Raw genomic sequence first — 26,871 nt, 5'->3', positions numbered from 1 at the left:
TCTGCCACCTGGTACTTTGCAACCCAGAAAGAAGAAACCTCAGCTGAAGGCTGAGAGCTCTTGCTCTGAGCAGATCACAGGCTGACAGAAATGGACTTGACACCACTGGTTTTGTTTGATGGCTTCTAATGTGCCTTCCCACCAGAGGAACAGAAAGCCAGGACACCCCAAAGCTGGCTCTCAGCTGTGTGAGTGTGATACTGCGCAAACTTCAGAGGGAAGAGGGTGAAGATGCAAAACTTTTGTCAGTCATTTGGACTGTGCACAGCTGGCTTGTGTCAGGGTGCTTTCCTCTCCCTGGTGACTCTTTCATCCAGAGTCTAAGGTATAAATGTGTCTCCTACCCACACTGCCTCTCACCTGCAGAGAAAGATCTCCCAAGACAAGTTTGAAAAGTATTTCAGAGCATGTCAGAAGAAGTGTACAGGAACTCACTTCTTTGAAACTGCTGACATTTTGGAGGATGAAAGAAGCTTCAAATCTCAAGGGCTCCAGCCTTACAGGCTGAGAGAAAATAAATCCCTTAAAAAGAAAAGAAACAGAACGAGGGAAACTGCCTATCGATGTATTTAGAAGTTAATATATTGAAATCCCTTGAGGAAGGAAATAGTTTGGGAAACTGACAGTGAAAAATAGAAGACTGAAAATAAGTCTGATTTTTCTATGTTTTAATTTTATTTTTTAATGAGAAACAGGTTTTGAAATAAATATACTCCACAAAAGCAATACGATTTATTCACCAAAAGGCAAGAAGTTAGGAAAACACCATCTAAAAATAGTCTGGCCAAAACTTAATTTTTTTTCCAGGGACTGTACATGTTTATCATCAGCAATAGCCATCCCATTACTGCTTTTGGCTCCAACCAGTAACAGAAATGCATGTTGCCTTTTTTTTATTATTCAATAATAACCCTCCTTACAAGACAGAATAACTGAATCCTAAAAATGATACTGTAAATCTCAATAATCCATGCAACCCTTTTAGCCAAACTGGATGTTTGAAAGTAAACTAGAATAGCTCTACCAAACTGAGGGCAACTTTATTTCACCTGCTGGTGTCTGCAAACGCAGAGCTGCACAGCATCTATCACTGGCTTTGGTAAACACTGGAAATGAGAAGAATAAAGAATAATGCTGCACTACCTGGAGTAGATGGGCAAGCCAAGCCAGCAGAGTTGCAGGAAGCACACCAAGCTGGGCTGTGACCAGACCCAATTACCCCTGCAGGGTGCCCAGGTCTATGGGCAGGGACGGGGCACAAATTAATTCCATTTCCAGGTTTCTCTGCCTTGTGCCATGGGGCATCCACACATATTTTAGGACTAAAACGAGACAACAGTACTGAATGCTTTCAAATTATTACCAGCATCTAGTTTAGAAGCAGAATCTATTTTAGATACATTGTTTTATATTATCTTCTGACCTTGCTTTTGCCACAGGAAAAAAAGAGCTCTGAAAACCATGTTTGCATACTTAAATGAGAAAAGGAACTGCTATGCCCTTGTATTTTTTATTTCTGAAGGTCTTAAGGGAGTAAGAACACACAGTAAATAAACAGCTTAACAGACTGTAAACAACTAAAGCTTCACCTCTTGCAAAATTATAGTCCCTATGATTAGTGTTTCAGGAATTATATTAAAGTGCAATAACTTTCCCTGTAGACTGGTGATACCCAGGAGAAAAGATTCTCTGCTTTGAATGACACCATGAAATTTGATTTGTGTATTCTAAAGAAAGAAATAACAACCTGTTAATTTAGATGGATTTCTTGACAAAAGCAGCATTTCCCTGTTTTGATCAAAAATTAAACAATAAAAATGAAGAAGTCAGGCTGTCTGACTGCATGAAAGAAAGGGAGAAGATGCATGAAATAGTCCCCTCTTGTAATTAATAATAAAAAATTGACAGGCATTACATCTGCTCTGCACCTTCCAGTATCATGACTCAGAACTGTACTGTAAAAGCTCTACAGATTGCTAACAGCTCCTTACTTAAATCTCTACAGATTGCTAACAGCTCCTTTCTTTAAGGGTTGTTTGTGCTAATAAAAACTTATGAACTGAGTAAAGAAGAATTTAGGGCATCAGTCACCACTGGATTAAGATAACATCTCAGAAACTTCAGGGGTTGTGGAGTTTGCCCTTACTCTCTGGTGCTTTCTCACCACTCACACCAATAATCAGGTATGTGCTGGCTGACGTTAATTTTTAGGGCACAGACTCCAGCAGACCGGCTGAAGGAGAGAGGAAAATCCATAAATTAAGGCTACCTGCAGCATGCCCACACCCACAGATGCAATCAGCACCAAAGCGGAGCTCCAGGCAGAGGTGCCCTTGCCCAGCTCTGCCCCTGGCAGGGTGAGCCTGGCTCTCCCCAAACGCTGCGCTCTGTTCCCATGGCAGCAAGCTCCAATTTCACCACAGGTTTAGCAGCTCTGTTCTGCACCACAGTCACTCATTAATGCCATGACCCTTGACTCCTTACCCTCAGCAGTGACAAAACAGAAGCCTCTGGGCTTACAGCCCCAAATTTTAAATTGGTTTAAGGATGGTCCTTCCTGTGTGGCAAGGGTGGGACTTGCAGAGCTGTTTTGTATGAATAAACAAAGATCATTTTTACCTCTCTTAGCCTTTTTTGAAATTTAGTAGCAATAGAAAAGTAGACAGGTAACTGCTCTAGCACAGTCTTAAATAATTCAAAGGATCACACTCTTTGCCTACCTGAAAAATTCAGAACACACCCTATAACAGTAAAGTTTTCAATCAATTCTAAAACCATAAGAATACAGAAGATAGATGACACTAAAACTTAATTTATTTTCCATTTGGCAGAATTTAATAGAATCTGAATGCTCCTCTCAGAAAACTGAAACAGGAGCACAAGTTTTAAATACACTTCTGGGCACATCTGCAGGGAACAGTTCATGATCAAGCAGCCCTTGAAATTTCTCATGCCATTTGCAGTTACTGCAATGCACAAGTTTTAATCACTGCAAAGAGCTTCAGCTGTGCCTAGGAGTTATGTTTTTCCTAGTGATCCTAACTGGAAAAATCCTGAAAAAAGCAGGTCAAGGCACCAGGGGGGCTCAAACAATCCCTGTGCTTCCAGAGGGGTGAGGCCAAGCAATGCTGCAAAGGGGAAGTCAAATGTTCGGATGGCTCTTGACAAGGAAGAAACTAGAGAAAGGTGGGGAAAAGAACTTTTCAGGAGTTTTAAATAGCTTCAGTGTCAAATAGACTTTGTCCCACTTCTGTATTCCTACTTCTTCACCCTCTTTTCTGCATTCCCTCCTTACATGCACTGCTTTCCCAGCTCCCCCAGCAGGTCCATGGTCCCTGCCCTGATCCCTTCTCCATGCTAATCCAATATGTGGGGCAGCCAGGCTGTGCTTGCAGCCCACAGTTCACCCAGGGCATGGCCCAGGACAGCTGATCCACCTCTGCCTTCCCCAGGCAACACCAAGAGCTCAGGGCGTGCAGCCAGGCCCCCTCTCTGCCTGGCCTTGGCACAGCAGGGCACTCCTGGGGCACAGGGACACACACCAATCCCTTGGGACAGATCTGCTGGCAGAGACAACCCAGAGTGGCCTCTTTCAAGTACAAGGCAATAATGGCTGCATTTCAAAGCTGTACTGGTACCAAGCAATGAGACAGAAGGAGTCTTATACTTTAAAACATTGAGTTTTTTCATTTTGCAAAGGGCAGAGAGTAGCAGGTAGGACTGAGGTGGCAGAGCCACCTGGGCAGCTCTGGGCTGTGGGGCTGGGCAGGGAGACTGAGCTGCCCAGACTGCCCTGGGGCTGGGTCACAGAGCACTCAGAGGGCACAGCCCAGCAGGCAGCAGCACCCTGCTCTGCCCTGAGGGCATGGCAAGGAGAGAAAGCCTGCTATTTAATGTAGAACCAAGCCTGGAGAGCAGAAGCGCACTCTGCCCCTCTACTGCTGCCCCCCAGTAGCTGGAAGAGCAGGCACATCCACAAACCCTTGAGTTCATTCACTGCTGGCTCCAGGAGCAGCTGCTGTCTGCTCGTGTGCCAGTGGCTCAGTCACAGCAAGCTGGCCCTGCTTGGCACAGCTCACAGCCACTTGCTGCAGCCATGGGTGCATGAGCAGCTCAACTCACTGCTGCTCCCCTCAGCCCTGGGTTCTGACCCAATTATTGTCAGTTTTCAGTTAAGTTACTTAAGGCATGAAGAAACCCCCAACAACAAAGTGGAAGGGGAGCAGAGGGAAACCTAGTTGGTTTTGTCCATAGTCTTAGAACTACATCTCTAATTCCAATCAAAAATTATTATTTTACATGATTGTCAGGCAGAGAAAGCTACTGCCAGCATTTGATGCCCTGGTTCTCAGCACTCACAATACCTGTTTAAATTAGCAAGCAATCAGCACCCTCAGCAGTTAACATCCCATGGACAGTATTCCAGTTGTACATTCCCTCCTCATTCTTCTCTGTCATCTTTATCACACAGGGCTTGTTTTGACAATATAGCTCTTTTTTATTAGGAATTCTATGTACTTTTTGCTCTGATTTTCAGATTCAGTCAGTCGCTCTATCCTCAAGCTCTGTGTAACATCAACATAAAATAACAAACACAACTCAACAATCAAAACTGTTTTCTCTTTCTTAGAAAGAGAAGTCATACTGCATGGTTCCACCAAGGAGATTAACAGAAAAATGTTCACTATCAGTTATGCATTAATAGAAAATTACAACTCTTGATATGGAATGGATCTAAAGACCAAAAGAAGTCTGAATTTGGCTATTCAGTCTGAAGTTTGAACATAACTGTTTCCAAATAAGAATGAGAACTGAAACTACCTCATGACAAAGGCACTATTAAAACCTAAACCAATGCTCAGTAACATTGTATCTATAAAACAATCATTTTTTATCCACTCCCACATTCTTTTTCAATTCACCTTCCTACATACAATGCATCTTTCCCCACAGCCTGTAACAAGAAAAGTCACTTATATTTACCTAAGTGATCATAGCAGGGGTGCTACCAACACATTTTTCCCCAGACCAAAGTATTGAGACCATCCATAGAACAGCAAATGGATTCTTGCTCTGTGCCTGTCCCAGAAATCATCTATGATGGCTTTCCCCACTACTTCATTCTCCTTGATTCCCTCATTGACAGTAACTATTCCTTCCACATTATGAACAGCATAGATACAGCCAAAAAATTAAATAATGACAAAGAATGCTTCCCTATTTCTGAAAATATGTGAAATGAAATTACATAATTCCTGATGTGGTACATAGTCATATTTATGATATAGAATTAGTTTTAAAATGAGCTAATAAATAAGCTAATAAAACATTCCCAAACCAAGCAGGTACCATGCTAGGTTTATGAGGTTTTCACCAAACCTGAGGTAATTTTCAGGAGGTAAGGACGATTTCAGCAATTTAGGTGGTAATGTAGTTTGGACCAAAGAAAGGACAGCAGCTGTTTCAGTTGAGCTTTGCATTTGAATTTCCAGGGTTTGTTGCAACCCCTATAAACTCAAGACAAAACTCAGCTGGTGTGAACTGAAACAAGATGTTTGAGTGAGAAAACTGCCAGTGGAAACCACTGAGCCTGAGAATCAAAACCAGGGTTTGGACCTGCACTGCACAGATGTCTGGCCAGCCTGATGCAAATGTTATATTTTCGTGCACATAATTCTAAGCCCAGCTATATTTTTCACCAAAACCAATGGTTTAGGGTGCAGGGAAAGAAATTAATTTGAAATGGCATCTCCTAATGAGCAAAGATCATGGAGCCAGCAAGGGCAGGGAAATTACCTTTGCATATTTAGTTTTCAAGAGCTGGAGGAGAGAATGAGAGAAATGGAACTGTGATCACAGTGGGGAAGTTTTTGAGAAACACAAGCAGTGTGGCTCAGGCAGCTTGGGGGAGTGCTGGAAGATTTCAGAAGGTGCACAGATTCCTTTCTCATTAATGAAGGGGCCCTGACTGCAGCTCTGCTGAGCTGGCTCTGAGCGCAAGGCTATTCAGCTCCCTGCTTTGATTGAAAGCATGAGCCTGTTGCTTATGAGCTCTCAGCAGCCTTCCTTTTAATGGGAACTGGGGGGAAGGGGCAAGAAGATGGCTGGAGGAGGGCAAGGAAAAGATGGGTAGCAAAAAACGCTGGTGGCTGAACATGGGACTTCAAGGGAATTGCAGGATAGGATTTGGGGAAGGGTTAAAAGCTCAAAAGGTGAGTGATGCCTTTCCTGAGCTGATTTTTCTCTCATTATTCACCAACATGTTAAGAAGGAAAATGCATATTCAATCCACCCTTACCCTCTTATTTTCTCATAGTCTTACAAAATTATTTATTCTTCTAGCATGGAAATAAAAAAAAATATTTATGGTTTGCAATTATTTTTTTTCTGGTAGATATCAGCTGTATTTTAATAATGCTAAAAAAAAAAACCCTAAATAAACCTAATCCTGACATCTTCCCTGCTGCACCAGGGAACACGCAGCCTGCTGTTCCAAATTGCAGACAGTCACGAGCTCTCGTCAGACTTTGTGTGGGCTTGAAATGTTCTTTTAGTCCTTTGCAGCTGAAAACTGAGCACAAATTATCACTGAAAGGATATGAAAAATTCTGCTGGGACATTTGCCATAGCTGCACAGGAATGCTCCTCAAAGCAATCAGGAAAGGGAGCAGATTACTTAGCTCAGGTTTGAGGACTGTATTCCTGGCTAGCTGTTTCTAAAAAATATTACTTTTCATCTGGAGAAAAAGGCAAAAACTCACTGATCAAACTGTATTTTGCTGGTTTTTATCTGTTGCCAATGAAAAGATATCAACCACTTCTAGTCTGTAAATCTTTGCTTATCTTCTAAACTGAGCAGAGATCTTGGCAGGAAATGGAATGGGCAACTTCAAGATAAATCTAAGTATTTCCTACGTGCATCAACCTGGGATGCAACTTCAGTGCTGTAACATTTGGAGTGCTGTGCTGGATTCAGTGCTTGAGCCCCTAGGTGTGTACACTATTAGTAGTCACTTTTACAGAGATAGCATATCCAGAGTTAAAAAAAAAAAAATTAGCAAAATCTTAAAATTTTTGCTCTTGGTAAGGTAATTTTTATCTGCATTGAAAATACAAAATATATGCAGAATCAGACTTAGAACCAAGTATATCAATACAAGATAGATGAAGGAAAAATAAGGAAAAATAGTAATAACAAAAAGATCATTTTGCTCAGTAATGAAAATAGGAACTTGTGATCACAAGCAGCTCCAAAGGGAAAGGAGGGATTAAGTAACACTAAACATCAACCTTTACTTGGGGTCACTCAGATGAGCTCTGTTGCCTCTACAAGTTTTGTGCTAATACTCAGATCTTGCAGCATTGGACATGATAACCTATGGCACCCCTTCCCCAGGATTATAAATTTATTATCATTCATTTTTGAAAGAAAACAGTGGAATATCCCAATATCACTAACCAAACAATATTTCCTCCCTCTTTAAAGCACACACATGCATACACCACAAGAACAATGCTAACTTCTGAATTGATGCTCTTTGATGTGTGAACATAGGAGACAATTGGAGACATTCCAATTATCTCCAGTTCAAAGTTAGGCCAAAATTAGAAGCAGTTATGAATAATGGATTAAGTTTTAGTAGAAATGGCAATGCTGCACAGAATAAAGATGAGAGTCTAGCTTAGCTGTGAATATGTGAACCAGGTGAGCCACACTGCTTCCTTAAACAGACACCTTGGAATTGCACATCCTCAGAAGTTCAATTAACAAAACACATGTCAAAGCAGGGGTTTGTGACAGATTATAAACTGTTTTCAGATGCAATTCTGATGTTTTCAGGATAAAATTAGAAGCCAAAGTTCCTTATGAAATTGGGGGTTTTATGGAGGTTTTCTTTTAAAGAAATAACCATGCCAAAATCTTGTCTTTTACCATAGCACCCTAGGAGTCACTACCCAGGCAAAACATGTATCTTGATCAGCCAACATGGAGATAAGCACAGCTCAGATCAAAGGGTGCCTAAGCAGGCTATTTCCATTCATTGGGAAATTTTCCTGACAATCTAGCATTTTAATTAAAGAATAATAATCTTCCAAGTAGTAATGCTTCTATAGCTGGATAAGTTGTTTTTGCTTGGATGTCTATGCTACATTGCAGAAAAAGATATGGGGTGAGCATTCTGTTGTTGCATTTTATTCCTGTAATTCTACTCTATTTTGTGGATTCTGTGAATATTGGAGCTCAGCTGATCATCATGATAGTGCAGATTGTAGGAATGGGGAGATATATGTGGTTACTACTTTGGCTTTGCACTCTTATCAGAGACCTGTTTTCCCTGACTTGCTTTGCTGTCTCCAGAGCTGTGTCTAAGTGTGGGCAGTGCCAAGTCAGGCAGTGGTTGGCACTCAGGCTCAGTGCCTTGTTATTCACAGTTTTGACAAGGGTAGCAGACAACAGGCCAGAGATGATCTTTTATGGTTTGTGCCCTGGTTTCTGTATGGTTATTTACAGATGGCCTTGCTGAAATCCAGTGTTAATCCTGCCTTCCTTCACTAACCTCAGTTTAAGCCTGCCAGTATTTTGCAAACTATAAAAATGAAGTGATTACATAAAACAGCCAATGTTCTCTAGATTTTTAGAAGCAGTAAAAAGTTTTAGCAACAACAAAAAACAATATTTGGCTCAATAGACTCACTGAGAACTGCAAAACAAAGCAGCCATTTCACCAAATTCATAGAACATCCATTTAAAAAGTTAATTAATAGTTAATATGAATTATTATGTATCATGCAATGCTAAGGCCATTCAAGACATTCATTTTCTTTAGAAAACAACTATCAATAAAAAGCATATTCAATGCTTTTCATCTTTTGCTTTAAAATTACAATTCTGTTTCTAGAAGCAACTGCTCCACTTGAACAAACCCTTCTTTACTTCAATAGATGGAGGTGTGAGTGTGGGTATGTGTTTTAATTTCATCACCAAGGACATGCAGCAAAACTGTGCTCCACTTGCAACACAGGTGTTTAAAATGCCAACACTTGAGTGCCTCTCCACTCTCAAATTTCTCCAGCATCACTGAATTTTTATCCCAGAGAAACAGCAGATCCGATAAGGAACATGATAGAAGTTACAATGTGATACACCGCCTTTCCTGGACTGCACAAAGTATAATATGACAAGAAATTCCTCAGTCTGCTTATCAAGGGGATTTGAAGCAGGCTGGTGGGTAATCATGGGAGAATTTTGTATATAATGTTTTATATTATGGTCCTAATTATTCTTAGAACAAGATGAAATGATAGAATATAGTATCAGGAAGAAAATGGTTGTGATATGTAAATCTATAAAGCATTTATGCTGTAAATGGACAAGAGAGCATTTTAGATCTCCCTAATTGAAATTGGGCTAGATTTTTATTAAAGAATTTGCAAAGATAACAGTTTAAATAACTTAATGCATTTGCAATATTTCATGTGAAACAAGCTGCATATTTTACTTTGGTATTATTAGGTCTGAACCAGCTGCCAGTGGGATGCCTTGCAAGTTTAGGATTTCTAGCTTGTCTTTGCCGTGCATATATTCTGTGGGAGCCACAAGTGCGAAACTAGGAAATTATAAAATACTCATAGGGAACTGGTCTCCTACGCAAGAAAAACAATGTGCTTTTCAGTGAACATTCCCAAATTAACAATCAGTGCTGCAACACTGCTAAGTCATTATGCTTAAGCAGCTTCATTTGGGGGCAAGGCACTTTCAAGCTTTTTTCATGTATACAGATTTTAAAGAAGTGTAAGAGTACTACCTGGCCAGAAATCTCATATCATTAGCAAAGTTAAATGCATTATGAATAGACTGGCCAGGAAATCTGCCAAGACATGGAAAGCTTCTACTTTTAAACCACCAGCTCAAATAACAGTCAAACAGTAGGTAATTATCAGTTCAGGATACACAGAAGCACCAGGGAGGGACAGGATGGCAGGGAAATGAAATAAAATTTTCAAATTGTTTTCATTCTTGCTATCCAAAAAAAATGAAATATTAGTTACATATTTTAGTTTTCATGCAATGTGTGTGTATATGAGCTTTACATAACACTTTACAGTTTGTATGTAGAGTGCTGTCTGTTTGTTTCAAGACTTTACAGAGAGAAAACCAAATAACAGAGCTGACTGTATTTTCCTGGGCAAGGGGAGGCCATATTTCTGAACACCACTTAGTGCTTTCTTACATTTACTGCAGCCATGTCTTAGTGGCAGCTATTAATTCCATAAATCCAGCATACATCTCTACAGCTTCTCTCCTCAGCTATATCAATAATCTGCATCTTGTTTCTACCTTGTCTAGCTCTGGAGAAAAAAATGTGTTTAGAAAAGTAGGAAATGCAGGGAAATAGCATCAAGCACTACAGCACTTTCCAGTTCCTACAGAGATCACAGACTTCTGAGATCCAGTCTTAAAAAAATGTTTTACTGACATGACCATGGGTTTTAGGGAGCTTTGGTGTCCCTGAACAAATGAAAATAAAAAGTCAAAAACAACAACAACAACAAAAACCACCAAAACAGAGAAATCCACCCACAGCCAATCTTACAACACGTCTCTAAACCTGACCTAGCCAGGCCGTGCCCACGGTGAGCACAGCTTTGCTGTGAGACAAAAGAGCCTAATGGGGAACACAAGTGAGCAGCAGAAGGAACAAGCTTCCCCAGGGGAAACAGGATCAGTTTTAAGTTTCCCACATGCTCGTGCCTAGGGAATCCCCTTTGAAGTTGCTGGCTGACATGACATCTGTTTCATGCCACAGCAGCAGCTGTGGGGTTGAAATCCAGACTCATCAAAACATGCGTGGCTCTTGAATTCACTGTGTTTGTTTTGCACCATCTGAGTCTTCCTCTGGTAAGAAGGCAGAAGAATATCAGTTGTAAAGTTTAAGTAAAATAATAAAAATACCTCCCTAAATTATTTTTAATTCTGGCACAACAAACTTGAAAAAGGCAGAGAAAAGGGTGAAAAATCCAATAGTATCATCCAGACAAAAATTAAGTGCTCCCCCTGCTCCTAAAAATATATATATAACTAGAAATTATTGAAACTTGTTATCCTATGACTTGGTCAACTTTCAGGTGCGTGTCAGCCCTAAATGACAAAGCAAACAGGTTCAATGAGCACGTTGTTTTTTCATCATCAGCTATTTGAATTGTGGCTTGACTGGCACAGACCACAGGGAAAATAAAAGCTCCAGGAAGACAATAAATCTTTTCTTTATAGTACATTTACATTTATGTCCTTATAAAGATACTTTCATAGAGGTTTGCGCCAAAGTAGCTCAGTCATGTGAATTTTTTGACTGATTCATGTCAAGATGCTTTAGCAAAACAGAAGATTAAGTAATTGATCACTTAATATCACTAGTACAGAGATAATCGATTTTTTAAAATATTTTTTACTTTTAACATTTATGTATCTACAGCAGGGAGTTTGTTCACCTGCAGAACAGTCCTCAGCCTAACCCAGTGCAAATTTGGGCATATAGGGCCATACTACTTTAGAGCTTCAGGTTCAATAGTTTATGCTTGAATAGCCTGAGACTCTGTCCTAGGATATGCAAAAAAGGATAAACATACATATAAATGAAACAATAACCTCTGTTCTGTACTACCCAGCAGCAATTCACTACACAGTTTGTGATGTGATAGTGTCAGTCCTTCCCAAACTATGCTAAAAATCACTGTAGGCGAGAGAAAAGTTCTTATAGATAAAACTAGTTAATCTTGGGAGCTCATCCCTTTGTTCCCTAGCTCTTGTTAGCCATCAGAATGCTTCCTTAAAAATTAATTTTGAATACTTAATTTGATGGCAACCTTTTGCTAAAATTATACCATATTTAACTATTTTTGCAATACTTCTCCATATATTTTCCTCAAGATATTATCAAGACTACCACACCTTGATTCTATTCCAAATAAAGACATTAGAATTAATCCAACAGCAATTCAGAGCCTTGGAAAATGAGCAGACTTCAGACTACTGTAAAACTCCCCCAAAACTGCTGATGAACTTCTTGGCAGTGTCAGCAAAAGGAGCCCAAGCAATAGATGTTCATGGGAACTGAATTACTTGCAGTAATTCAGGCAAGACGAGACACATCACATGTTTAATCGAAATGCTTTTAAACTAATACAGCTGCAGGTGAGTTACTGCAAATGAGCTCATCAGCCCAGAACTTCTCTCCATCAGCTCTAAAATGAAATCTCTAGAACCAGAGAAAATAAAAATTGAAGGAGAAAAAAATGGATCCCATAACTGATTGCAATGAATCTTCCAAAATACCTGTGGGAATGCTAACAGTGTCACTGTCATAGTTTCTGCTAAAGCAAACAGAAGGTTGACTAATCAAACTGGCAATTTTGATCTGTTAATTGTGATGCCCTGAAGCTTATAACACTAAAAATAAACTCATTTTTTGTTGAGCTAGTTAAAAAGAAATAGCAACCCACGTGCATTCACAAAAATACCATATCAAGAAGAATGACATCAGCAGACATGCAGATTTTTCTTCCCCTGGGCACCAAATTGCTGATGTATGTACATGCTTCCTCCTTGGCATAATTCATTTTCCCTTTCTGCTCAGTGGCAGGGTCTTGGAATGGCTGGTGTCACAGCAAGCATGAATATGCAAGTAAAGGACACACTAGCTAGGATAAGTCCAGAGCTCCTTCATCTTGAACCCAGCCTTGAACCCAATGTAAAATAGAATATCAGTTGTTTTTAAATAGTCAACTTTAAAAGGCCTGAGATAAAATTAATATAAAGAGTGCCTATTACATTAACATGCCTCTGTTATTCCTTGCTGGAGCCAAAATCAGACTGAATCACAAACATTAAAAGCAATTAAATAGGGGGATTCGTGCCTTTCCTGCCCTTTCTTAGAAAAAGTGAGAAGGCTTCATCAGCTCCTGAAAACACACAAATTGCCATTTATGTATAACAAGTTCTAGCAGCTCCATTAAGCAGAGCAGGCCTAGCCTACATCTTTCTCTGACATCTTTTCCTTTAGTTCACTCTGACTAAATCTCCTCTGCCTTTAAATAAGCTAAAATCCTCTGACTTGTGTAAGGGATCTCTTGTTACATCCTTGATGCAAAGCAGAAGTATCAACCTTTTATATCTGTATTTTATTTAATCAAAGCTGATTGATCCAGTTTTTTCCTAACTGAATGTTCCTTAAATCCTAATCAGCAGGCAAGACAATTTCTAAAAACTACAGATTTCTGTGACTATAGTATCTATGAAAACCAGGAATCAAACAGACTAGTGGAATTCCTTTGGCAGCAGTGCCAAAATAGCCATTAAAATCTCTGTAGTTAATTAGCAGCCACACGCCAGTAACACAGGCAACTCATGTCAGGTTACATTAAATCTGTTATTTTGGCAGAGGCACTAAAATGCCTGGGGATTAGCACCATGTCCTCTCTAAATCCTGGGGAAGACCTTTCCTTTCAGTCCAAGGGAGAGCTACAGGACCCAGCATCAGGGAAAAATCTGTTTCACCCTGCCCAGCAGAGAGGTATTCTCAGTGGTGTCACAGAGCTGCCCTTATGCCAGTGAAAACACAGTTTGCTCCACAGATACAGAACAGAACTTTCACAACCAGTTTCCCCTTTCAGACAGAACTAAAACCAGACATAGCAACAAACATCTTAAGTTGCTCCTATATTTTCATCTTGGTTTGCTTTTAAAATTGCTGGGCACCTAAGGGGTAGAGCTGGTCAGGACCCCTTCAGCAAAACATTTTCAAAATAGAAAATGCCATTTACAATACTCATTGGCTCAGACAAAACTATTATGTGGGAAGATCCCTCATGCCCCAGGTCAGAGAGAGGGAGACAAAGGCATAGTCAGTAATAATCAAAGACTGCTGGCTAGCATGCTCAACCTTGCTTCAAGCTTATAAAGCTTTGCTCAGTTCAGAACCACAATTTGAAACTCTTTCCTCCCACTCCCATCTGTTGCCAAGTTATTAATGTGCCATCAAGTTATTCTGCAGCATGAATCTCTGAAATTTAGAAGTCTTCAAATTCATCTAAAAGCGGTTTGAGAACAGCTTTTAAATCTGAAAATTTGTGTGCAACAAGGAAACCTTGAACACTTGTGCAGTCCTATGAGCAAGAACCCAAATGCTCCTTGAACAAAGCCACCTGAGGCTTTGAATCTCTTAACTTCATTCTACTCCTCTTGTCTTTTATGAAGTCTTACAAATGATCCCTACTAACATGAGCCCATGTAAAAACCCTATCTAAGGCCACTGTTGTGGAGTTTAATGGCATTTCCTGCACAAATTCCTAATCTCAAGTCCAGATAAAAGGGCTCAGCCTACAGCCAAGGCCATAAATCCATAAAACCCATGAATGTAACACCCATTTTTAATACAGCATTCTTTTCTGAGTTCCAAATGACAGTATCAGGCTGTATATGCCTTAAAGCCTTCCACAGTGGCAAGAGCAGAACACTGTGCTGTAACCTGCAAAGGTGGTGGGCATGCAGCAGGGTTCTGCGCTGCTCTGTGGGCACAGTGCACCAGTGGAACATGTGCAGGATGGAACATGCACACACTGTCACCCTCTGTACCCTGGCCACCTGCAAAAGCTCTGGAGAGCTCTGGGGAACAGCTCAGACTGTCCCTCCAAGTTAGAAACAAGGTTAGGCATAAACCCAGCAGTGCTTCAAAGACCTAAGCCATGTGCTGTATTCATCCTACTGTGTGCATAAAAAAGGGTGGGAATGGACAGATGAACACTCGACCCTGTGTTGGTATTTCATCAACACTATGAACAATGCCATACAAAATTAGGTTCATTTTCAATGCCAATTCCTGTGGCTTTGTCCCTCTTTGTTTCCTTCAATGCAGATGCTGGGGCTTTAAAGCATGTTGACATACTCTGTTAAACGAAACCAAATGTTCATTATTAACAGACTTGTGTGGAAGGTGACCAAGGGAGGGACTCGAGTAGCTTGACAATGAAAGCTCCAAGGACAGCATTTCTCAGAGAGCACCTTTATAATTGACTTTATAGACTCAGATCTGCTTTAATGACATTTGTAATGACTGACTTTTCTTAAGTACAATTACATTTAAAATATACACACAGGCACATTTGAACAAGTTGATTCCAAAATATTATCTAAGACCAGTAGAAAAAATTCAGATTTCTTCTTCCCTGACGCTCTTTTTAATCTTCACTCTCGAATTGATCTTCATTTTCACCCATTTTTCTTTGCTAAAATTCCTTGTTTTTACCAAGCTATTGACCAGCAATTTTCCACTGGAGATGAGATGTAACTGTACTGGGAAACTGTATCCCAACACAGTAAAGCAAAAGCTTACTGCCCAAATATAAAAACATACAAAGTAACTGCAACAGCATGAAAATACCTTATCAGCATCTCACAGATGAATACTGAGGGCACAGTGGGATTAAAAAAATTTGTCAGTCAAGTGTCCAGAGCACAAGCAGGAACAGAACCCAAATACTGCAAGTGTCAATCCAGGTCGTTAATTACAGGTAATGGAAGGTGTTAGGGTGATGCTGGCCAGAGGGAGAGAGGCTGAAGCAGCCCTGAAGGTTGAGGCAGGCACGGCGTGGCTGCTGCTGACTCACTCTGCAGCAAGATGCTGCTCTGACCAGCCTAAGTGAACCACAGCAGTGTCACCTCAAAAGCAAGCCACAGAACCAGAACAGGCTCTGCTGCTGATTAAACTGCTCTGGGGAGCACCCACCAACAGCATGAGGCAATGCCTGATGGAAGCACCTTCAAAATGCAAGCAATTTGCTGAGGAACAGAACTTACATAACTACAAAAACAATTAGACCACAGAGAGTTTCTGTATCAACAGATTTCAACAGTCAGAATATAGATAGCTAAAGGTCATCCTCCACACTTTACAGAAGGGAAATGAAATGAAATAAAATGATAACATGATTCATCTGCTACACGCTGTACAAGGCCTTCAGCTTCTCTGATTTGTAAAAACTACCTTTCCAACAAGACTGCACAACACAGTGTCCCCAAAAGCAAGCATCATGTATCCTAGGAAAGAAAAAGATATTTTACTGAGCTTTTATCCTAGCACACCCCCCAACATTTGTATAAACGTACAAATGTGTATGTTTATACGTGCATGCTTAAATGTATATGTTTATATTTCTTGTTTATATGTGTATAAACAAGAAATATACATGCATATGCACCTTTACATACACATAGAAAAAGTCTAAACAGACTCTGCTGGACTACTGAGTGGAGAAATGTGGAACAAAAACATAGAATAGATACATGTCTCAGAGAAGAGAGAACACGCCTAGCTAGCATAGTTTTCCTTACTTTTATCTTAATTCCTACATTTCTTAGTTCCACTGACAAGACAGATCTAATTTCTGATGTCACTAAAACCAACAAAATCCCAAACAAACAAAAAGATCACGGGTTGTTTTGACAACAGATTGAATCTGTGACTAGAGCTCAATTAACTAGGTATGTTTTGCTAAGATTAATGGACATATTCTTCTAAAAGTCTCAGCAAATGTTTGAGTAAGGTTAGAAAACAGATTAGCACAGAAACAGAATGAAATCCAATGCCTGTTTTTCATGCATACTTATTTGCAGGCTTGCTGGTGCTGCGCCTAGCCATAAATACTAGATAAGGTATTGAAAGATATTCATAGCATTCAGAAAGAAATACTATCATGTTATGCAATGATAGCCTATAAGTTCTTACCTTCTGCTTTTGGTAACTTTTTATAAAGAGCTTCAAGATATTTGAGCAAGACTTAAAAAAACTTGTCCCTCATCTCCTGTGGGTTACTATTATATTTCCCTGACCATTACACAGTGGCAGTGCAGACACCACTCCCTGGATTCCAGCCCAGAACCAAGGCAGGCAGGGGCCGTAACTGAGCAAAGCCTCACATAAACAGGCATCAGGTCTGCAACAGCACCTGCACACTCTAAAGGTGGTGGAGCACAGCTAAGAGCCAGGATAGAGACTAACAGCAAAGCAGACTTGGCAGGGGGGGAAAAACCCTGACTTTTCTAGTAGTTGTTTAAAAGAAAAACTCATTTTAAATAAGGAAAATAAATCTCTATAGCAAAACTGTTAGAATTTGGAAGCCAAAATGAATTTAGTAAGCAAGCAGTAAAGATGAGTAGCTACATGTCCTCCTAAAATTAACATGTGTTTAGGATGGATGACAGTGCTTGTCCTCAAATCGTGAGCAATCCTGAATCTGTTCCTTACACTCCTGAGTACGTGCATGTGCCCAAATTCATTTGCCATGCCCACCTACCTAGAGTGGCGTACCTACCTCCAAAAAGGCTTTTCCTACATTAATCACCATGGAAACTAGAGAAGCCTTCTGCTACATATTCAAACACAGCAATCGAATAAATAATTTGAATAACAAAAATAAATCTAAATAGTGACTGGAGACAATGTAGCAACCACTAAACCATCCCAATTCAAGTAAAATAAAGAACAGGACAAGAAGGGGAAAAGGTTGTGTGGGAAAGGGCTGAAAAGATGGCAGCCCTCAGCTGCTCCAGGGTACAGGTGAGAGACTCTGTGGGGCAGATTGATGCTCCTCGGGGCCTTTCCAAGGGAGATCAGACTCTAGACAGGACCGGTGCCCGTGTGTGACACAACAGGGGCTGGTCCCGCGTCAGCCCGACGGCTCGGGACAAGCCCAGGGCTATCAAACTGGCTCAGGCAGCTAGAAGAGAAACAACTCCGACCAAGAGAGGAATAAAATCAGTTATCAGCGGGCAGGGCTGGGCTGCCGCGCTCCCGAGCAGCGCGTCCGGGCACACACGGAGGCAGCGCGGGGAGCCGGGCCGGCTGGCGGCTGGAGAACGCGTGTTTGGGGGAAAAACATACAGAAAAGGGAAAAAACCAAACCAACCAAAAAAAAAAAACAAAAGCGGGGGAGAGAGAGGGAGCCAGCCCTCCCACCCCAAACCACGCGGAAAGAGGGAGCGTTCTCGGCAGAAAGGTGCCCGGCCGCCCCCGCCCTCCCCGCGCGGCGCCGTTTGAACGGGCCCCGCCGCCGCTCAGCCAACGGGGCCCCGCGGCCGCCCTGACGTCAGGCGGGCGGGCGGGAGCGGCGGCGGGCGGCCGGGGCTGTCAGAGCCCACAGCCCGGGCCCGGTGCCCGCCCGCCCGCCGGGAGCGCCGCGCCAGGAAGATGAGGGTAAGCGCCGCTGCCCGAGCCGGGGCCGGCCCGGCCGCCGCCTGCGGGGCACGGAGCGCCGGGAGGGACCCCTGGGAGCGCGGAGGGCACGGGTGGGCTTGGCGCGGAGCTGCCCCTGCGGCGGAGCCAGCGCCCCGCCGGGTCCCGCCAGCCAGCGGCTCCCCGGGGCACGGCCGGCGGCGGGGAGAGGGCACGGCCGGCGGCAGGTGCTGCGGGGCTCTGCCGCAGCGATCCCGCCCCAGGAGCGGGGCTGGGGGCGCGGGCAGAGCGGAGAGCGCCCCAGGATCGCGGGGTGGCGGCGGCGGAGCGCACCCGCTGTGCCCCGGCTCTGCCCCACCGTGCCCCGCTGTTCCCGGCCGTGCCCGCTGCCCTCCCGCAGGGACAGCCCCGCGAGCGCGGTGGCACCGCGGGATGCGGCACCAGGACAGCCAGGGCGGCGGGGAAGGGAGCGGTACAGGCTGCGCTCCAGAGGGGTCTTTAAATACCGAACTGATGCACGAGCGCCTTAAAGGAGTTAAAAGGCTTGATGGAAAAAGCGGGGTACGTTTCCCGCTAAAGCATCGTTTCAGTGAGGATTTGTTTGGTGGTTAGGTTCGCTTAAAAGCCCTGTGCAACTTCAAGTTGTTGGCCAGAAGTGCTCATCACAGCCAGACCATCCTGAACAGCAGCTTGGGGCTGTATTGCCATGGACCTTAAAAGGGAAAAAAGCAAATTACTGGCGAGTTACATAGTACAGATAGCGAAGCCGTTAGCTTCAGCCGTTTGTCGGTGTTATGTACTGCAAAGCTCAGGCCTAACAGAAAAATCTGTAAAATACCGAGTAACCTCAATGTGCTTTTGTGCAGAACTGTCATTTTTCATTTCTTTTGATATGATATTAGATCCTGCGTTTTCTATTTTATTGGACTCTGTGTCCTGAACTTCTGAAACTGAGCTCCATTCCTCCTTGTGGTCTCCCTGGTTGCTATTAAACAGCTACTATATTTATCTTACAGGGAATTACACTTCCCTTATGTCTCTTATCACGTATGTACGCAATGGTCTTTTGGTAAAAGCCACGAAACAGTTCTACTTATCAGCGTCACGCAAGTAAATCTGTCACTTTGATAAACAAGTTCTGTTAATATTGGTATTTTTTTCCTCACAGTGCACCTAGCATTTATCAGTGCCTAAGAGGAGAAAAATGTTCTGTATTCCAGTTGTAAACACGAATGATTGACTTTGGAGAGTTTGAGAGGAAAAATATGCCTTGCATTAAAAAATTGCTCAGAAGACTTAAGTGCAGGAGATGAGCGCAGTTAGAAACAGCTGTCAGGTTAAAGGTGCCGATAATGGCCTAATCCTTTTCATCTACATAAGTGCCTTTCATCTATGTCAGTATCTTGTCTCTTTCAGAGACAGTGAGACAGCAACTCAAGAGTTAATGCTGCCTTCTTTGCACTTGATCTCCTAAACAGTCTTGACTATTTCAGCAGCCAGGGGGAACTGTTTTGATGCTGAATAGCATTTCCAACCTTTACATACAGCAGCAGGATGTTTTGTTTAGGCTTCTGCATAGATTTAAGCTGTAGCCAATTTAAAACAAACAAGAAACCCCCTGCAGTTTACTCAAAGGCTGCGGTACAGTGATACAATTGTGGTCAAGGGAAGGGAGGTGCAAACCCCAAACCTTGGTGTGGTTTTTGTGTTGCGACAACAGGTTTGTATCCTAAGCAAAGATCTCCAGAGAGACTGTTTAAATGAGGCTTGTATATGACAGTATATGTCACAGTTCCACCCAGTTCCTGGTTTCATGTACATGTTTAAAAAAACCGGCAATTTTGATCAGACAGGATATCCCCTGCTGTTTCCAGAGATATCTACATGCTGAAGATGCCCTTGTGCTGAGACCTGGATTGCACCTAGCTACAGAAGTGGTGAAGGATTTATCATCACAAGTGAAGTGTTTTGGCCAAAGATCTGACTTCAAAATGAGTAAAAACGGGAACATTAAAGCTTAGTATTTGTTTATTTGCTCAGTAAGGCACCACTTGAGTATCTTGGAAATTCAGAAAGCATTCTGTATTTTCATCTCTGTCTAGTTTTATGCATAAAAAAACAGGGGAAAACTGGGGAGAAGGAAGAAATCAAGTGCAGTGAGGAAAATTCTTTTAACTCATGCATCTACAGCTTTAGAGACATAATTTAAAGTGCATTTCAAACAGCAAAGCCAGCTTGCAGACTGCTTGGATTCAGAACTCAGCTTGAACGCTGAGGCTGCCTTCAGTCAAAACTGTAATTGTGTTTAATGTATGCCTCTGTAAAACCCACACATGAGACATCCTGCAAGAAAGCTTAACCCTCTCTCCCTTTCTCTGCCCTTCTACAGGAAACTATGCCCCAGACGCCAATATTTTCCAGCATGCTTGGTTCCAGTTGTAGTGGGCAAGTGCAGCCAGACATGGGAGAGAGATGTGTGGACCCTGTTTACCAGGATGGGAACCTTGTTTCTGGATCACTGGAGGCCTTGATAGAGCGCCTGGTGCCCACCATGGACTATTACCCAGATGTAAGTAGCCACCAAAAGGGGATTTTTTTACTCCCATGCTTTACTACTCCCATACTGCATTACTATCTGAATTGTTGCTCTCTCATAAAATTCTACTTCTGTCTGATTCAAGATTGAGATGTAGGCTAAAGATGCATTTATTTTACTGGCAATATTCATTAGTTAAAGATGTTGCTCAATAGGGATATTCTGTTTCTAAATGAGAGCGCTTGTTAAAAGATAAAGCCATCTTGAACTCAAATGGGTGCCTTAAAAGCCAATTAAAAGCAGCATTAGCCACCGAATTTTCATAGTTCTAAGCTGCTTTAGCTCTATTGCAGCCAAGATTAACTGCTAACCAGGTCCTACCTAGGGAAGCAGACCTGAAAACAGCTCTAGTATTTTTCCCTTTAATTTTCTATGCATATCCTAGTTAGGCCATCAGAAAAAAAAAATCACAACCTAAAATAGATTTTAATTAAAATACTCTCTTTCTAAAGACATTTTAATGGGACAGTGCTGTAATAACATATGTTCTCAAGCCTGAAAATGATTTTGCAACTAACATCCTCAGTGCAGTCCTCAAAGTGAATCTTACCTATATGTAACTCTAGGGTATGCAGTAAGAATTTGAACCTAAGATACCACTTTATCACTTAAAATTACTCTTTGTGCCCATTAATGAAAGATACTATTGGAACAAGTGGCCAAAGATCAGAGGGTCTATATAACTTCTATTCTATTTGAGCTCTGAAAAAGCAGCAGCTATTACAGAAATATCCCAGCACTTTGAAAAACTAACAAGGGAGCAGGAAACTGCAGTCACTATTAACTTGTATGCCAAACTTAATGTTTATTGCAGTGGGCCATGCTATATCTTGTATATTTCTCAATCTAATTTGTGTAGAATGTTTTATTGTGGTCTCATTTAAATCATAATAAAGTCCCTCCAAGATCCCACAAATAACACCACACATCCTCACAATCATCATCATCCACAAAAAGGGACTCTCCATGCCAGAGTTCAGTGGGAATGTGCAGAATTGCCATCAATCATCAGTATAGGATTAAAAAAGCAAAACAAGCGTGGTTTACTATTCCAGTTCAAAAGTAATCCTAAACCTTATATTTAAATATGGCTAACATACAATTGTGCTGCCAGTACCAAATCCTTTCTAAGACTCAGAGGAATAACCATTGTTAGACATTAAATCTCCATTCCACACCCCCAAATACATATTGTAGAGCAGATGCACAGAAGAAACTAGTGGGTAGAGCCAGTGTGGTGTTACAGGGAATGAATAGCTTTAGGATAATCCAAGGAGCCTGTTCCTTCTCTTTCCTCTGATACAAGTAGCAAGTAACAAGATTCATGTATTTCAAAAGTGTAGCAAAGTTTTTTAAGTAGCTGCTAATGCACATCTCTCATTGTACCTTGCAACATGAAATCTATTTATAACACAGCCGTTCTGAAAATGGTTCCAGGAAGTGCGTAAGGGGTCTACAGCTTACTTTGTAATGCAGCTAGTTTCCGTGGTGCTTTCCCTTCATGTCCCATGCACGAGTGCGTTACAAAGCAAGCAGCCGTGGGCCCCACCCTGCAGGCTCACGGCTGAGCATCCAACAGAAGCACCCAGGGGTAACTCCAGGGAAAGACAGATGGACAACAGCATCCAACCAAATTCATCTCCTCCACAGCACAACACATACCTTTAGTTAAACCAGATCACCCAGTTTAGGTGAAAGGATTAATTATAAAATGAGTGGACAAATAAGCGCTGAACAACATGAAGAAGAAGTTGTATTTCAGTTGTCTTCAAACTCAAGTTTTCTATTTCCCTTCAGTTACATGTTTATACTTCTTTTCATGCTCATTTGTGGTTTTAGGGGAGTTGCCACAGAGGGTTGGTGGTGGCCATTTAAGCTGATATCCTGTCAGAAGAGCAGCCAGTCCTGCATGTTCAAGACAGAAGTATCAAAACCTCTTAGTCTTAACTCTCTGGCTACTCATCCAAAGAAGGGCAGCAAGGTATCGCCCAGAGAAGCCAGTGGCAGTATTAAAGCAGGGGTTACCTTCTTTCATAGTGACACAGTTGCAGCACTCATCCAAGTTTTCTGATGACTGCATTTCAGCACAGACTACATTGCTGCCTGTGTGCACACTGATCACAGGAACCTTCTGGGCAGGGAAGAAGGGAGAGAGCAAACACACTGTGTCCTTCTGTGCTGGTTACAGAGGCAGAACAAAAATGTGCTTGCCATGTTGGCAGAGCACGAGACAGGCAAGGGAGAACAGGAAAGATAAGTGCCTGCATTAGTGTGCTGCTCTTCTGAGTCTTGTTTGTGTGCGGGGACTTGCTCTGCACACAGGGAAATGTATGCTCATGAGACAGAGGAGTTCAGGAGGTTAGGAATGGAATGTACCAGTCTGCAACCCTTGTGCCCAAGCAAGAAAATATTTGAAGAAAATATTTCACAAACACAAAGTTCCAGAATGAGCAGTGAGTGCACACAGAGAAATTTTATTTTTTTTCCCCGCCTCGAGAAGTCATCAGTGCATTCTTGGGTCAGAGAGTAACAATTCCTTCTTTAGTCTTGTGCACTCACACTCTTCTCTTTTTTTAATATAATTCAGCTCATCTCTTAGCAACAACTTTAGGCACTAAAGGAATCTGGCTTCTTATTCTCTTGCAAAGCACAAGCCCCTTTTGTGTCTACTTACATTCTCCCAACTGCAGAAAGGATTTTTTTTTTTTTCGCCTCCCCTCCCAAATACCTGTCTCTTTTAGGATAAATGGAGCTTAACTTTCACTCTTATAGCTTATGGGAGCATTTTTTTATCATTCTGTATCAAACTAGCTAGCTTCAGAGCTAAATTTCCTTCTCCAAACCATCCCTTTCATGGCTAGAGGACTGCCTGAGAAGCTGTAGGTTTTTGCACTGTCATAATATTTAGCCTCTGTACAGATGACATTACATATGTACATACATTACATATTAAATACTAATTAGTATGAAATCTTTACTATCCAAAACAACTGTGTTTTAGCCCCTGAGACCTAGCACTAACCTGAAATGCATGGCTTAGTTCAGTCTGAAATTTCTTTATTGGATAAGGAGTGGCTACTAGCAGAGAGATAAGGAAATGGGGAGGTCAGTACTGCTGTCATTTTTCATTTAGTTCTTAATTGTAGTCCTTGTCTGTGTCAGTAATGAAAGTATCAAAACCCTTCAATTTGATACCAGTATGGTGTAAACCACCATATCTTGATTGACCACGATGGAACAATTTTGTTTCCCAAAGTAATGAACCTAGTTCAGTTAAATGACTTTAAAAAATGGAATAAAAATAGAGGAGATGGATTCCAGAAGGAATGATAACTTGTTTCTGAAATCTGAAAGTTTGATGTTGTCTGAAAAAGCATTGCATGGGTCCAGTACAGTAACTACTGATTACACAGACACATCAGCAAGCCTGAAATGCAAAGTACACACTGCCATGGCCTGTATCTTTCTATTGCCAGTGCAAATCTTTTAAGAACATCCTTTAAAACATTATCAAGGAACCGAATAAAAGAACAGGTCATGTGCACACACTTTTCTTGCTGTGTGACAGCAGGAAAATGAAGCTGTGAGTGGCCCTTTCTCAGAGTCCCTCTGGATAAACTCTGTGCCACATCACACACGCTTCCACCAAGGAGACCAACTCTAGAATTACTGTGAGAGAGAAGCAAAATTACATCTTTGCTTAAAACAATGTGTTCCAGCTTATCAGAGCAAAGGTCACTGCCAGGCCAGTGTGCTTCAAGTTGTGGTTCCCTGCTACTGACACACACAGACATCTCTCAGCCAGGCCCTCCCAACTCCCAAAGCAAGAATGTGGGGAAGCGATCAGAATGTCACGTCGCCTTTTTTTTTCCCTCCCCACCCGTCTCATCTCTCAAATGCAAAATACAGTAAAAACTGAGGGCTGCTTCAAGTCTTCAGTGCAAAAAAATATTTCACACAACCCAGTGACAGCTGACTCACCCAACAGCTAAATTCCTGTTGCACATAGTCCAGACTCACAGTTTTAAGTTCAGGGACAACAATGAACACATGAGATAGATAGAAAGTGAAACAGAGGATAAGTAGGCATAGTTAAAGACACAAACACACACACCCCCCATATCTCACAATCCAACACAGTTCTTTCTGTTGTTTCCTTCTGAGTAGGGAACACATCAGTTTAGGAATCACTGCTGCTGTATCACCCTGTACATTCTGTACTTTCACTACATTCCTTCAGAAGGACAGGACAGAGTTGTATGTTTAGATATGTGTTTAATACTATTATACTTTCCATTCACTCCCAGAACACTCTGACTTTTGGTTAGTGTTATTTATTTTGTGCTAAATTTGTATTATAGGGCATGCTGAGTACTAGAGAAGTGAGAACAGTTTTTTATTAATAGTACATTTTACTCTGATTAAAGAGAGATACCATATAACGACTTTGGGGTCATAAAGATACCATTCTTGTTTAATTATAAGTTCCTTCTAGCAACTGCAAGCAGCAGAATTTGGTAGCAGATAGTAGAGCTACCATATTTTAGACAACTGGCCCTAACATTTTAACTGTCTTAATTTACTTGCCCAGCCCAAGGTGGTACAAGCTCACAGTGACTATTAAATGTATTTGGCTGTGTCCTGCAAAGTCACATTACTAAAACATGGAAAAAGTAACAGTGCACATTTTAAACATAACAAAGGTTAATTGAAATACAGTGTCAAGGAGATCCCCTATAATTTCCCTACTCTGAATTTTACCAGAAAGCCTGAGGGAAAAATGGAATTACTTATGAGGTGCTACTGTCATTAGTCAGGCAATTACAGCCCAATGCAGCAGCCCAGCTTCAAGCACTGGAACAAGACTGGGACATAAAAATCATCCTTACTTCAATTAAATGATCCAGAATATGGTACAATGGATACTTGTCCAGAGTACCATACAGTGCATCACAGCTTTTAAATGACAATGGAGAGGCTATTTCTAATGAGACATCCTCATTGTTGGTATTTATTAGCAGTGTTCATATTCAAAGACTCTGAAACAAGCCCCAGATAAATAAAGTCAAGTTTAAAACTAAATTATTGTCCTGTGCCCCCAAACTAAATGAAAACTTTTGTCAGTGATTGCGAGGAGAAAGGAATGAAAATCCCCAAACATGAAGAAATTACAGCTGTGGTTTGGAATATACATCATGCAGTTTTCTGCAGCTCAGTCAGAAACAATCAATCACTCTTAAAGAAACCAAGCAGCATTAAATGATGGTGTTTAAGAGTCATAACACCCTTCATTAGATGTATTTCATTTGTGGCTTTGGTAAGTGATGACTAATTAAGCACACTGAGTCTGGCATTTTAAAAGGAAACCATTTGATAATTGGAAAACCCCACAGTTAACAGCCTTCAAGCCTATAGCATTTCCTCTCAACAGAGCTAAAAAGGACCTGCATTTCTCTGGAGACCGGAAAAATTATAGAAATTTTAAATGAAGCAAAGTTACATTCATCGGTTACAGATTAGTCTTTTCAAGGAAAACACATTAGTTTTGCTAAAGCTTTTCAACTTGTTGTTTTTCTTTCTTTTTTTCTCCTTACACAGAGAACTTACATCTTCACTTTCCTACTGAGCTCACGAGTCTTCATTCACCCACACGAGCTCCTGGCTAAAGTGGGGCAGATCTGCATTAAACAGAAGCAGCAGCTGGAAGTGGGGACTGAGGCAGAAAAGGTAAATGGACCATTTTGTCTCTCAGTTACTTGTGGTGCTGTCATTTGTTTTCCACTCTCTCCTCATTGTAAAGCTAAATAGACTGATAAAGAATAATACAAAATTGTAACTGGGATTTGTTGCTGGATGCACTTGTATTTGGGGCTTGTTCTTTGAGGTATCTTTATTTGCTGGCCACATTTGCTGGGGTTCTGTCCTGCCTCACCAGGCAGCTGCAGGTCAGGGGAGCAGTGTGTGTGTGCCATGAAAGCTGCCCAGCAGCTGCTTTGCACTTTTGAGCTTTCACCCAGTAAGGAAAATCAGATTCCAGAAAATTCCTTT

At 41.6% G+C, this 26,871-nt stretch overlaps 1 protein-coding gene across 3 annotated transcripts in view; it reads left to right on the top strand.

Annotated features, from left to right (window-relative positions):
- The window catches only part of RASGEF1A (RasGEF domain family member 1A), a 146,367-nt gene that overhangs the window by 101,999 nt on the left and 17,497 nt on the right, over positions 1 to 26,871 (top strand). For 2 of the 3 annotated variants that reach the window (XM_064716335.1, XM_064716333.1), the window contains 2 exons: positions 20,617 to 20,796; positions 26,422 to 26,550. In XM_064716335.1, coding sequence (XP_064572405.1) covers positions 20,623 to 20,796; positions 26,422 to 26,550 — 303 coding nt within the window. In that variant the 5' untranslated portion in view covers positions 20,617 to 20,622. Of the gene's footprint in view, positions 1 to 18,153; positions 18,249 to 20,616; positions 20,797 to 26,421; positions 26,551 to 26,871 lie in introns of those variants that run through there. The other variant, XM_064716334.1, reaches the window with a different exon arrangement.

The sequence above is a fragment of the Zonotrichia leucophrys genome, chromosome 6 (assembly GCF_028769735.1).
Source record: "Zonotrichia leucophrys gambelii isolate GWCS_2022_RI chromosome 6, RI_Zleu_2.0, whole genome shotgun sequence".
In the NCBI taxonomy this organism is placed as follows: domain Eukaryota; kingdom Metazoa; phylum Chordata; class Aves; order Passeriformes; family Passerellidae; genus Zonotrichia; species Zonotrichia leucophrys.
The sequence above is the reverse complement of the archived record's forward strand: the minus strand, read 5'-3'. Positions and strand labels throughout refer to the sequence as shown.